The 14,305-nt window shown below is 38.7% G+C and overlaps 1 protein-coding gene across 1 annotated transcript in view; it reads right to left on the bottom strand.

Moving 5' to 3' along the window:
- Positions 1-12,035, bottom strand: part of IFT74 (intraflagellar transport 74) — an 85,267-nt gene extending 73,232 nt beyond the window's left edge. The window contains exon 1 of the mRNA XM_063081154.1: positions 11,916-12,035. Within this exon, the coding sequence (XP_062937224.1) occupies positions 11,916-12,035 (120 nt within the window). The remainder of the gene's footprint in view (positions 1-11,915) is intronic.
- Between the last annotated feature and the right edge of the window lie 2,270 nt (positions 12,036-14,305).

The following is a 14,305-nucleotide window of genomic DNA, read 5'->3' as shown; positions in this document are numbered from 1 at the left end:
AAAAATGCTTGATATGATTGCTATCTTTTTAAATTTGTGTAGACTTGTTTTGTAATTATAATAAACCATTTTAAGCCAATAGCAACTTAACTATGGTCACATGAAAATACTTTGGTTCGGAAAAAAGCCTAACCAATTTCTGGTTGGGAATAGTGTGGTAGGAGAGTTCCCAGGTCCATTTGAACCTGCTGGAGAGCAGGCTGCAGGTGGGCGCTAGATTCAGTCTATGCCGGGGGGATACAAAGGTGAACAAGACCCGAGAAAGATCTACACAGTGCTACAAAGGCACCCAGAGAGAACGGTCGCCTGTGCCTAGCAGAAACCTGGTAGACTTCCTGGGCGAGGCGGTACCGAGCAGGGTCTTGATGGCCCAGCTGATAGAAGAGGGGCGCAGAAGACACGCCCCAGCCCAGCACAGTGCGCACAGAGTGGGTAGACGTGCGACCTGGGAGGAGGAGACTAGACAGAAACCACACACCTGGTGGGGTCGCCGCTGCACGATCCAACAACCTGGGCCAGAGCACAGGGAACAGGGAGAAGGCCGGCACAGGAAGTGAAAGCTCAACAGAGATCACACACCCTGTGGTACGTGATCCACCAGCCCAGCAGAGTACAAGCTGACCAGAAAGGTGGCTCCCCGGAGAAGCCCAAGACCTGAGGCAACCACACACACAAGGCACTAGAGGCCAACTGAGCAGTCACAGAGGGAGCCATACGAAATTGGCAACCACAGCAACATCGTAGTTAGTCATTAGTTTCAAACCGGTGGTCTGTGAAACCCCCTGCCACAATGAATAAACACCAAAAAAAAGATACCAGAAATACAAAAAATCAAGAAAGTACACCACCAAAAGTTAATAAATTTCAAACTCTAGATCCGATAGAACAAGAAGCCCTTGAAATGACTGACAAGGAATTTCGAGTGATAATTCTAAGGAAACTGAATGAGATACAAGAAAACTCAGCTAGACATCATGATGAAACGAGGAAAAGTATACAAGATCTGAAAGAGGAAATGTACAAAGAAATCAATGTCCTGAAAAAAAATGTAGCAGAACTTGCTGAACTGAAGAAGTTATTCAGCGAAATAAAAAGCACAATGGAGAGTTTAACCAGCAGGCTTGTCGAAGTTGAAGAGAGAACCTCTGAACTTGAAGATGGGCTGTTTGAAATAACACAAGCAGACAAAAAGAAAGAAAAAAGAATCAAGGACATTGAAGAAAATCTGAGAGAGATATCAGACAACCTCAAGCGCTCAAATATCCAACTCATGGGTATTCCAGAAGGGGAGGAAAATGGAGATTCCATTGAAAACATATTCAACAAAATAGTGGCAGAAAACTTCCCAGGTATAGGAAAAATCACAGATCTTCAGATCCAGCAAGCTCAACAATCTCCAAACATATTCAACCCAAAAAGGCCTTCTCCAAGACATGTCATAGTCAAATTGACAAAACTCAGAGACAAAGAGAGAATCTTAAAAGCTGCAAGAGAGAAGCGTCAAATCACCTACAAGGGAGCCCACAGGCTAACATCAGACTTCTCATCACAAACCCTAAAAGCTAGAAAGGAATGGGATGATATTTTCAAAATACTAAAAGACAAAGATTGCCAGCCAAGAATACTCTACACTGCAGGCTATCCTTCCGAAATGAAGGGCAAATAGTATATTTCTCAGACAAACAAAAACTGCGGGAGTTCACTACCACACGACCACCCTTACAAGAAATTCTCAAGGGAGTACTGGGTTTGGTTCCTGAAAAATAACTACCACTGCCATAAAAACCCAAGAAAAATCAATACCCACTAGTATAATAAAAATGGCATCCATGAAGAGAAAACAAGCAAACAAAAACACTATCTACAACCTAAGGAACCAACAAACACAGAAAACAAACAGTAAATCAGAAAGCAAGGAACAAAAGACACCTAAGACAACCAAACAACCAATAAAATGCTAGGAATAAATCAAAACCTTTCAATAACAACTCTTAATGTAAACGGCTTAAATTCCCCAATCAAAAGACACAGACTGGCTGACTGGATCAAAAAGGAGGACCCAACTATATGCTGCCTACAAGAGACCCACCTCACCCATAAAGAATCACAAAGACTAAGAGTGAAAGGATGGAAAAAGATTTACCATGCAAACAGAAAAGAAAAACGAGCTGGAGTAGCTATTCTTATAGCTGACAAAATAGACTTTAAACTAAAAACCATAAAAAGAGACAATGAGGGACACTACTTAATGATAAAAGGACTGATCCATCAAGAAGACATAACAATCATAAATATGTATGCACCCAATGTTGGAGCAGCCAGATTTATAAAACAAACTCTATTAGACCTAAAGAAGGAAATAGACACTAATACCATAATAGCAGGGGACCTGAACACCCCACTGTCAATATTAGACAGATCATCTAGGCAAAGAATCAGTAGAGAAACACAAGATCTAAAAAAGACTCTAGACCAATGGAATTGGCAGATATCTACAGAACATTCCACCCAACAACCTCAGAATATTCATTCTTCTCATCAGCACATGGATCATTCTCCAGGATAGATCACATATTAGGTCACAAATCAAGTCTCAATAAATTAAAAAAAAATTGGAATTATCCCATGTATCTTCTCAGACCACAATGGATTAAAACTAGAAATTAATAACAAATGAAACTCTGGAAACTATACAAACACATGGAAATTAAACAGCATTCTACTTAATGACATATGGGTCCAAGAAGAAATCAAGCAGGAAATCAAAAAATTTATTGAAACTAATGAAAACAATGATACATCATACCAAAACCTGTGGGATACTGCAAAAGCAGTATTGAGGGGGAAATTTATTGCATTAAACGCTCACTTCAGAAGAATGGAAAGATGGCAAGTGAACAACCTAACACTTCACCTTAAAGAACTAGAAAAACAAGAACAATCCAAACCTAAAGATAGCAGACGGAAAGAAATCATTAAGATCAGAGCAGAACTGAATGAAATTGAAAACCAAAAAACAATTCAAAAGATCAATGAATCAAAAAGTTGGTTTTTTGAAAAGATAGATAAAATTGACAAACCATTAGCATGGATAACAAAAAAAAGAGAGAAGACTCAAATAACCAAAATGAGAAATAAAAAAGGCGATATTACAACTGATTCATCTGAAATACAAGGAATCATTCGAGACTACTATAAACAACTACTATATGCCAACAAATTTGAAAATCTGGAGGAAATGGACAAATTTCTGGACACACACAAGCTCCCAAAACTGAACCGTGAAGACGTAGAAAATTTGAACAGACCAATAACAATAAAGGAGATTGAAGCTGTTATCAGAAGGCTCCCAACAAAGAAAAGCCCAGGAGCAGATGGATTCACAGAAGAATTTTACCAAACATTCAGACAGGAATTGACACCGATTCTTTACAAACTATTCCAAAAGATTGAAACGGATGCAAATCTCCCAAACTCATTCTATGAAGCAAACATCATCCTGATACCAAAACCAGGTAAAGATATAACCAAAAAAGAAAACTACAGGCCGATATCCTTGATGAATATAGATGCAAAAATCCTCACTAAAATACTAGCAAACAGAATACAGCAACACATACGTAAAATTATTCATCATGATCAAGTGGGATTCATCCCAGGGATGCAAGGTTGGTTCAACATACGCAAATCAATAAATGTGATACACCATATTAATAAACTCAAACACAAGGACCATATGATCATCTCTATAGAGGCTGAAAAAGCATTTGATAAAGTTCAGCACTCATTCATGACAAAGACCCTCTATAAGTTAGGTATACAGGGAAAATATCTCAACATAATTAAAGCCATATATGCCAAACCCACTGCCAATATCATCCTGAATGGGGAAAAGCTGAAAGCTTTTCCTTTAAGAACAGGAACTAGACAAGGATGCCCACTCTCACCACTCTTATTCAACATAGTGTTGGAAGTACTAGCCAGAGCAATCAGAGAAGAGAAGGAAATAAAGGGCATCCAGATTGGAAAAGATGAAGTCAAACTGTCCCTGTTTGCAGATAACATGATCCTATATATCGAACAGCCTAAAACCTCTACAAAAAAACTGTTGGAATTGATAAATGATTTCAGCACAGTAGCAGGATACAAAATCAACACACAAAAATCAGTAGCATTTCTTTTCTCCAATAGTGAACATGCAGAACGAGAAATCAAGAAAGCCTGCCCATTTACAATAGCCACCAAAAAAATAAAATACTTAGGAATTGAGTTAACCAAGGAGGTGAAAAATCTCTATAATGAGAACTACAAACCACTGCTGAGAGAAATTAGAGAGGATACAAGAAGATGGAAAGATATCCCATGCTCTTGGATTGGAAGAATCAACATAGTGAAAATGTCCATACTACCCAAAGTGATATACAAATTCAATGCAATCCCCATCAAAATTCCAAAGACATTTTTCTCAGAAATGGAAAAAACTATCCAGACATTTATATGGAACAATAAAAGACCACGCATAGCCAAAGCAATGCTGAGCAAAAAAAATCAAGCTGGAGGCATAACACTACCTGACGTTAAGCTATACTACAAAGCTATAATAACCAAAACAGTATGGTACTGGCATAAAAACAGACACACTGACCAATGGAATAGAATAGAGAATCCAGAAATCAACCCACACACTTACTGCCATCTGATCTTTGACAAAGGCACCAAGCCTATTCACTGGGGAAGGGACTGCCTCTTCAGCAAATGGTGCTGGGATAACTGGATATCCATAGGCAGGAGAATGAAACTAGATCCATACCTCTCACCGTATACTAAAATCAACTCAAAATGGATTAAGGATTTAAATATACACCCTGAAACAATAAAACTTCTTAAAGAAAACATAGGAGAAACACTTCAGGAAATAGGACTGGGCACGGACTTCATGAATACGACCCCAAAAGCATGGGCAACCAAAGGAAAAATAAACAAATGGGATTATATCAAACTAAAAAGCTTCTGCACAGCCAAAGAAACAATTAACAGAGTTAAAAGACAACCAACAGAGTGGGAGAAAATATTTGCAAAATATACATCTGACAAAGGATTAATATCCAGAATATATAAGGAACTCAAACAACTTTACAAGAAGAAAACAAGCAACCCAATTAAAAAATGGGCAAAAGAGCTAAGTAGGCATTTCTCTAAGGAAGATATACAAATGGCCAAGAGACATATTAAAAAATGCTCAACATCACTCAGCATCCGAGAAATGCAAATCAAAACCACATTGAGATACCATCTAACCCCAGTTAGGATGGCTAAAATCCAAAAGACTCTGAACAATAAATGCTGGTGAGGTTGAGGAGAAAAAGGAACTCTCATACATTGTTGGTGGGACTGCAAAATGGTGCAGCCTCTATGGAAAATGGTATGGAGGTTCCTCAAACAATTGCAGATAGATCTACCATACAACCCAGCTATCTCACTCTTGGGAATATACCCAGAGGAATGGAAATCATCAAGTAGAAGGTATACCTGTTCCCCAATGTTCATCGCAGCACTCTTTACAATAGCCAAGAGTTGGAACCAGCCCAAATGTCCATCATCAGATGAGTGGATACAGAAAATGTGGTACATCTACACAATGGAATACTACTCAGCTATAAAAACGAATGAAATACTGCCATTTGCAACAACATGGATGGACCTTGAGAGAATTATATTAAGTGAAACAAGTCAGGCACAGAAAGAGAAATACCACATGTTCTCACTTATTGGTGGGAGCTAAAAATTAATATATAAATTCACACACACACACACACACACACAAACAGGGGGGGGAGAAGATATAACAACCACAACTACTTGAAGTTGATACGACAAGCAAACAGAAAGGACATTGTTGGGGGGGGAGGGTGGAGGTAGAAGGGAGGGAGGTTTTGGTGATGGGGAGCAATAATCAGCCACAATGTATATCGACAAAATAAAACTTAAAAAAAAAAAAAGTATTGTCTTAAGATCTTTTAGTGTTGTTTAAGAAATCACTTTTAAAATAAAAAGTATCAGAATAAAAAAAAAATACTTTGGACTTTCCCTCACACACACTATTTGTATTTTTGTTGGCTTAATTTATATTTTTATCTATTGCATGTTCCTTAGCCACTAATTGTAGCTGTTGTTGCTTTCTGACCATTTTGATTTTAAACCTTTATACTAGAGGACTGATCGATTTACATAGCACCATACCTCACTGGGGTGTTCTGAATTTGAATTACGAATTTACCTCTACAGGTGAGTTTTGTACTATTTCTGCTTGATATATATAGTCTGTTGTTGAAGGTGTCAGTTGTATTTTCTATTTCATTCATTGAATTCTTCAGCTCTAAGATTTCTGTTTGGTTCTTTTTTATGATATCTTTTTGTTAAATTTCTCATTCAGATCAGAAATTGTTTTCCTGATTTCACTGAACTGTCTGTTTTCCCTTGTATCTTGCTGAGTTTCCTTAAAATCGTTATTTGAATTTCCTTTACAGGCATTTCATAACTGTCTTTTTTTTTCATGTCTGTTAATGGAGATTTACTGTGTTGCTTTGGGGGTGTAATGTTTCCTTCTTTTTCATGTTTCTTGTGTCCCTACATTGATATATGTACATCTAATGGAGTAGTTGCTTTTCCCAATTTTATGGAGATTACCTAGAAATGACTTTTTCCTGTATGTGGTCCTAGAGTGTCTACTGGATATGTTCCATTGACTTTGGTTTTGGGTGGTGGAGTTAGTGGTGTAGTTTCTGTGCAGTTTCTTTGGTTGTAATCCTCTTCAACGATGTCTGTAAATGCCTCAGACTATACTGTGGGAGTTTGAACCAACACTGGCTGTTTTTCTGGGTTGGAGATTATGGGCTGGTCGTTGGGCCAGGCATGTGTAGGCAAAGAGGGCCAACTGGCTGTTTGGTACTGTCTGACATGCAGAGTCACTGCCCAATTGGCTATCAGGACAGGTGTGGGCACGGAGATCTGAGGTTGTCTCTCCCAGGGAATAGTGTGCTACCTGACCAGATTTACGACTGGAAATAGATGAGCCTGGAGGAACGGGAGGTTAAGCAGCTCTGTAAGGGCGTATCAGAGGAGTGGATACCACAGCCTGGCCAGGAGCTGGCATGCATGGGTGCAGCAGGGCACAAGAGCTCTGTGGAAAGCTATTGGACCACATGTTGAGCCCAGAGCAGTCCCACAAGGATGCAAAAGGATGCAGCAACTCTGTGGAGTATTGCCAGGTGGAGGTGGAGCCACTGCCTGACCCACTGACCAGAGGGAAGCAGATGCACACTAGTGCAGCAGGGCCCAGCAGCTCCATGGAGGGCCACCTGATCAGCTGTTGAGCCTACATCAAGCCTGCAAAGGTGCATCTGGGCCCAGCAGCTCTCAGAGGCATACCATGGGGAAGGGAAAGCTATTGCCCAATTGCTATCAGTCAGGGAGCAGGTACACCCTAATGCGGCAGGGTCCAGTGGCTCTGTGGAGGGCCATCAGGGGGTGGTAGAGCTACCACCAGACTGGCTATTGGGCCAGCAAAGGCACCTGTGGGCTCAGTGGGCCAGCAGGTGGGTGCAATGGAATGTGGTACACCATCCACTTATTGGAGGCTTCCCTGCTGAAAAGGTCTGTCTGTTTTCCAAGGGGAAAGGGGTGCCATGTGGCTTCACATGCCGGGGTCTTGGTCTTTTTGCCTGACCTAGGCTCCAGGCAGCTGAGGTCATGGTCCTACAGTTGCCTATGTGAATGTGGTAGAATAAAGATGGGGCCTCACGATGTAAGGAGTCAGTTTCCACTGGCCCCCAGGGCAGTACATTCTCTAGCTGTGGGTTCAGTTTCAAGATGACACTGTGCCATAGCTGCTTAGGTCAGAAGGGTGGGGCTTGCTCTCCCTGGGCTTCTACTATGAGGCCATGCAGCTGCACAAACTCCTAGTTAGTCTGCAAACTGGGTTTGGCCTTTGAGGACTGAAGGACTCTCTTGTGGCAGGGACTACCAGCATTTCTGGCAGCAATGGAAATAGCTGGGATTTATCTAGCTTATCTTCTCTCTGCTTGACTCCAAGATGGTCCCTGTAGGGAGACACTGAGGCAGAGGCAGGATGCCTTGTTCTGCTGTCTATGATGCAATCCCAGTTTTCCATGCTCCACAAGGATTTCATCACTCCCCTGGTGTTCTGCAGTGTATTTCTTCAGTCATTCCAGCCAATATATAGTTGTTTGTTGTTTTAGTCTCTTTTTGTGCGGGAGACGAGCACCAGACAACTCTAGTCTGCTATCTTGCTCCACCCTCTCTCTCTGACCATTTTTTAATCAAATTACTTGGGGTTTTTTGCTGAGTTTGAGTTCCTTGTACATTCTGGATATTAATCCCTTGTTACACGAATAGTTTGTAAATATTTTCTTTCATGGTACAGGTTGCATCTTCACTGTTATTTCCTTCTCTGTGCACAAACTTTATAGTTTTATATAATCTCATTTGTCTATTTTTGCTTTTGTTGCCTGTGCTTTTGAATTCTTACCTATAACACCTTTGCCCAGACCAATGTCCTGAAGCATTTCCCCTATGTGTTCTTCCAGTATTTTTACAGTGTCACTTCTTGCATTTAAGCTTTTAATCCATTTTAGTTGATTTCTGTACATGGCATCACATAGTAGCCTAGTTTCACTCTTCCACATATGAATATCCAATTTTCCCAGCACCATGTATTGAATATGCTGTCATTTCCCCAATGAATGTTCTTGGTGCCTTTGTCAAAAATCTGTTGGCCATAAATATGTGGATTTATTTCTGGGTTCTCTATTCTGCTCCATTGGTCTATGTGCTTGTTTTTATATGAGTACCATGCCATTTTGGTTATGATGGCTTTATAGTATATTATGAAGTCAGGTAGTGTGAGCTGTGTTCTTTTTGCTCAGAATTGCTTTGGCTATTTCAGGTCTTTTGTGGTTCCATACGAATTTTAGAATTGTTTTTTCTATTTCCATGAAGAATGTCATTGGTATTTTGATGGGATTGCATTGAATCTGTCGATCTCTTTGGGTAGGATGGTCATTTTAACAATATTAATTCCTCTAATCCATGAACATAGGATCTCTTCATTTTTTTGTGTCCTCTTCAATTTCTCTCATCAGAGTTTTGTAGTTTTCATTGTAGAGATCTTTTGCCTCCTTTTATAAATTTATTCCCAGGTATCTATCTATCTATCTATCTATCTATCTATCTATCTTATATATTTTTTAATATATTTATATATATATATATATTTTTTTTAGATATTGTAAATGGGATTTCTTTCTTGATTTCTTTCCAGCTAGTTCATTATTGGTGTACTGAAACACTACCGACTTTTGTATGTTGATTTTGTATCCTGAAACTTTACTGAGTTCATTTATCAGTTCTTAGAGTTTTTTGGTGGAATCTTTAGGTTTTTTTTTTTTTTTTTTTTTTAAAGATGACCGGTAAGGAGATCATAACCCTTAACTTGGTGTTGTCAGCACCATGCTCTCCCAAGTGAGCTAACTGGCCATCCCTATATAGAGATTCGAACCCGTGGCCTTGGTGTTATTAGCACCACAGTCTCCCAAATAAGCCGTGGGCCAGCTCTTAGGTTTTTCTATACATAAGATCGTGTCATCTGCAAAGAGGGACAATTTTTAGGAAGTAACCGCTTGAGCTAAAGCCGACCCGGAGGGACAATTTTTTTTTTTTTTGTCGATATACATTGTGGCTGATTATTGCTCCCCATCACCAAAACCTCCCTCCCTTCTCCCTCCCCCCTTCCCCCCCAACAGTGTCCTTTCTGTTTGTTGTATCAACTTCAAGTAATTGTGGTTGTTATATCTTCTCCCCCCCCCCCCGTTTCTTTGTGTGTGTGTGTGTGTGTGTGTGTGTGTGTGTGTGTGTGTGTGAATTTATATATTAATTTTTAGCTCCCACCAATAAGTGAGAACATGTGGTATTTCTCTTTCTGTGCCTCACTTGTTTCACCCGGAGGGACAATTTTTAATGACCACCTGCTAGCCTATTGTAGGGACAGACATATCATAATTATTTAAGATTCACCTGTCATAAGTTCATCTAGGATGTTTCCAAATTTTTACTATTATAATAATAATGAAAATCTAATAATTATCTTTACAGGATATTCTTCTGCTTAGCATTATCAGTTTATGAGCTTCATCAACTTTTTCTAATATAGTGTTTCTTTTATTGATTCATTTATTTATGACATTCTCTATCTTATATTAAGCTCTTAACATGTATTTCTAGGTAGTTGTGCCAATAGATATCGTTTCAATCATTGTTTATAACATATTTTCATATTAAAGTATTGTACTTTTTTTCCTATTTTTTCTTTTTTATTGTTCTAGATAAATTTATTTTTCTTTTCTTTTTTTTTTTTTTTTTTTTTTTTGGTGGCTGGCAGGGTGCTGATAATACCAAGGTCAAGAGTATGAGGATCTGAACCTTTGACCTTGGTGTTATCAGCACCATGCTCTCCCAAGCTATTCTAAAATTTATCTAGAATTTGGCTGGCCTTTTAGCTCACTTGGTAGAGCATGGTTCTGGTAATACCAAGGTCACAGGTTCAGATCCCCTTACCAACAGCTTCCTCTCCCTCCCCCCAAAAAAGAATAGTTTTATAATGATATTCCTCCCAGCCTCCAGAAGAAATCTCATGGAATTGTGGTTGGACATAAGATTGATAGACTTAACATAGAAAGAGATCTTAGAAATTAGTAAAGTTTGCTTTTTCATTTTAAGATTCTGAACTGTATGTATGATATATAGATTATAAATTTTTTTTTTACCAGTTTGTCATTTCTCTTTTAATTTTTTCAGTGTTTTTATTTCGTATAAATTGAAATATATAAATATAAAAATACTTTCCTTTTCAGTACATGGCATTTCTGTCACTTTTAGAAAGGCCTAGCCCATATCAAGTTTAAACAAAATACCTGTGAACATTTTCCTTTACTAGATTTATGATTTCATTTTAAAATATCACATTTCTAAACTACCTAGAATTTTGAGAAAAGGTATGAGGGAGAGATTAAAAAAAAAAAAGAGAGATTAAACTAATGGTTTGCCAGTTATTGGAATGCTCTATTGAATATTCTATGCTTTTCCAACTAATTTAAAATGCCATCTTAATCACTAATGGAGTTTGGATGTATTGTCCCCTCCAAAACTCATGTGGAAATTTGATCTCCAATGTGGCAGTGTTGGAAACTGATTGAGTCATGGGGGCAGATTCCTTATGAATGGATTAATGCTCTCCCTTGGGGAGGGGGGATTAATGAGTGAGTTCTCGCTCTATTAGTTCCCACGAGAGCTCGTTGCTTAAAAAGACCCTGGCACCTTTTCTCTCTCCCTTGCTTCCTCTCGCCATGTGATCTGCTCATACCCACCAGCTGCATGCCACTTTCCGCCATGATTAGAAGCAGCCTGAGGTCCGTGCCAGATACAGCTGTCCCAGAATTGTAAGCCAAATAAACCTCTTTCCTTTATAAAGTACCCAGTCTCAGGTATTTCTGTTATAGCAACACAAAACGGACTAAAACAATCATTAACTAATCTCTTAAATATACTTGATTCTGCTCCTGATCTATTCCATTTCATTTGATTCTGGCTCCAATACATTCTACCTCTTAAATCATAGTAGCTTTAAAATAAATTAGAGCATCAGCAACAGCAAGTTCAATAGTGTCTTTCAAACATTCTCCCACATTTATACTTCTAGATGTGTTCCAAAAAACAAACATATATAATAGTATGCTTATAGAATAAAGCAACTATAAAGTAGAATCTCTTATTAGAGACAGCATCTCCAACTTCTACCACAATATATGCACAAACATTCAATAGATTTGTTTTAAACTTACTCCAGTTGCCACTCTTATATTTCCTGATGGGGGTCGTATTCCAGAAGGAGGCCTTCCTGTCAGCCCAATTCCACTTCGTGAAACAGGGCGAGCTGCTGAAGGTTTCTGGTTACTGGCCATTGTTTATTAACTTCAACCACTGTTTGGAAACAATAAATAGTTCAATTCTCCTTAGATATCCTTTATAGCAAGACAGTAGTGGCCTATCCTCTACCTTTCCTTAAAACATTTAATTCACAATGACTTTTTTTGCAAATTGCCATTCCAGATATCACTCAATGCTGAGCCTACTTTAACGTTGTTCAAATTTAACATTGATGTTTCATTTAGAACTATGAGATCATATATTACAACATTCCTTCTTCATCTCCCTGTTATCCTACCAAAATGCAAGCCCCTCTTGTTATCTAACTCTCTTATGTTCTCAACCCATACTCTGGTAAGCTTTCTCTCTCCGGACATACTCAGCATCTTTCTTCTCTCCCAATATTTTCTCTGTGCTTTCTGGTCCATTATTAACTCTCATATTCTCAGTCTTGTTACAAATACTTCCTCTTCACCTTAAGAGAATCCTGGCTTCCCCCGAAGGGGGAAGGAAAGAAGGATTCTTGAAGGTAAGAAGGCTCTTTTAGCTTCCTGTCCCATAATCCCAAAGCAAAGGAAGTGGCACTCTCCTAGCTCTCCAGTCACTTTCAAAATGTTATTTTTCATGTCTTTAAAAATTAAACAGGGGCCAGCCAGTTAGCTCAGTTGGTTATAGAGTACGGTGTTATAACACCAGGATCAAGGGTTTGGATCCCTGCACTGGGCCAGCCGCCAAAAATAAACAACATGTTTAAAAAAAAAAAAAAATTAAGCAGGATTCACTTCCTTTGAGGATCAGGGAATGCAACCACATTGCCTTGATCTTTCCTGGTTTCTGTTATCTACTAACCTACTAATCTCTCCTCCATCTTTATTAAAGTCTTTTACCTTGTTCACAGTCCCTCTATTCCAATCCCACTATCATCCTGGATGACTTCCATTTTGAGACAACTCACAGTTCTCTGGCCTCAATTTTAGTAAACATCTTCACTCTATTTCAGTCATTCATAGCCATAGCCACACCTGGAGCTCATCATCATCTGGAATTGCTTCATCTCAAACATCTTAATCTTAATCTTTCTCTCCCAGTTTATTAGCCCCCTCCTTTATTTATCAGAATATAATATTATTTAATATTCTGGCCAATAATTTAGAGTAGTATTTTTCAAATTGTGGGTCATGGCCTATTAGTAGCTTATAAAAACAATGTGGCATGTTATAGCCAATATACTTTAAACATGAAATAGAATAGAAAAACTAAGAGAGTTCACTGAACACAGAAAGGGTAAATATTGCTTCATTACATTTTTATTTCATTTATATAAATTTACTATAGGTGTGTACTGGACTAATGTAAAAATATACATCCTACTGTAGGTTATGTAAAAGAATTATAAAGATATTAATCTAGAGAGAATATGGAGGAAAAGAGAATAGTGTCCAAGACTCTTTCTTGAAGAATGTCTATACAGAACACACAGAAGAGGAAAAACTTACAAGAGATTAAAAATAAAGGCCCAGAAAGCAAAAAGAAAAACCAGTAGTGTACGTCAGAGATGTCATGAGAAGGTAGGAATGGTCAGCTGTGCCATTTTACTACTGGGAATTAAAATAAAATGAAAACTGAAATGTCCATTGGAATCCCCCTTTGAGAAGCCAGTAGTGACTTTGACGAGGGCAGTTTCAAGGTCTCCCTTCTTTCTCTACATGAAAATTCTGTCTCACGAGCACCATCAACTAATCTGTATCCTCAATCTCTTCTTCAACCCACCTGGCAAAATCAGAAACCCTTCTCTATATCCAGCCTGGATTGCTGAACACTGCCGGTGAAAATCACACAACTACACAGATTGGAGAAATGCAAAGACATAGCCATCAATCTTAGCTGGACCCTCATCTCAATAACTATTTTATTTATCCTTGATAACCTACTCTTCTCCTTGATGATTCTGATCCTTAACCACTTTTCTACCTAACCTTTGTTCCTGCCACTCTCAGCGTCTAACCTTTGTTCCTGTCACTCTCAGCAGATGTCTCGATTTCCTATGAATTTGAGATAATTAGGACTTATTCTATCACCTCTGGATCACACAAACTTTACCTACCTCCATCCTGACCTCCAATCTCAACAGCCATTCCTTCTCTCATTCTAGATCAATCTCTATCCTGATTTACCCTCTTGATCCATCTCTTTTGGGGCATTATCCCCACGCCTGCCGATATCTTTAAACTTTTTCCTTTCCTTAAGTCTGTTACCACATTCAATTCTTTCCTAACCTCAAAAACCAATTTCTTGATCCTGCAAC

The sequence above is a fragment of the Cynocephalus volans genome, chromosome 16 (assembly GCF_027409185.1).
Source record: "Cynocephalus volans isolate mCynVol1 chromosome 16, mCynVol1.pri, whole genome shotgun sequence".
Classification (NCBI taxonomy): domain Eukaryota; kingdom Metazoa; phylum Chordata; class Mammalia; order Dermoptera; family Cynocephalidae; genus Cynocephalus; species Cynocephalus volans.
Note: the sequence above shows the minus strand (reverse complement) of the source record. Positions and strands in the feature narration are given on the sequence as shown.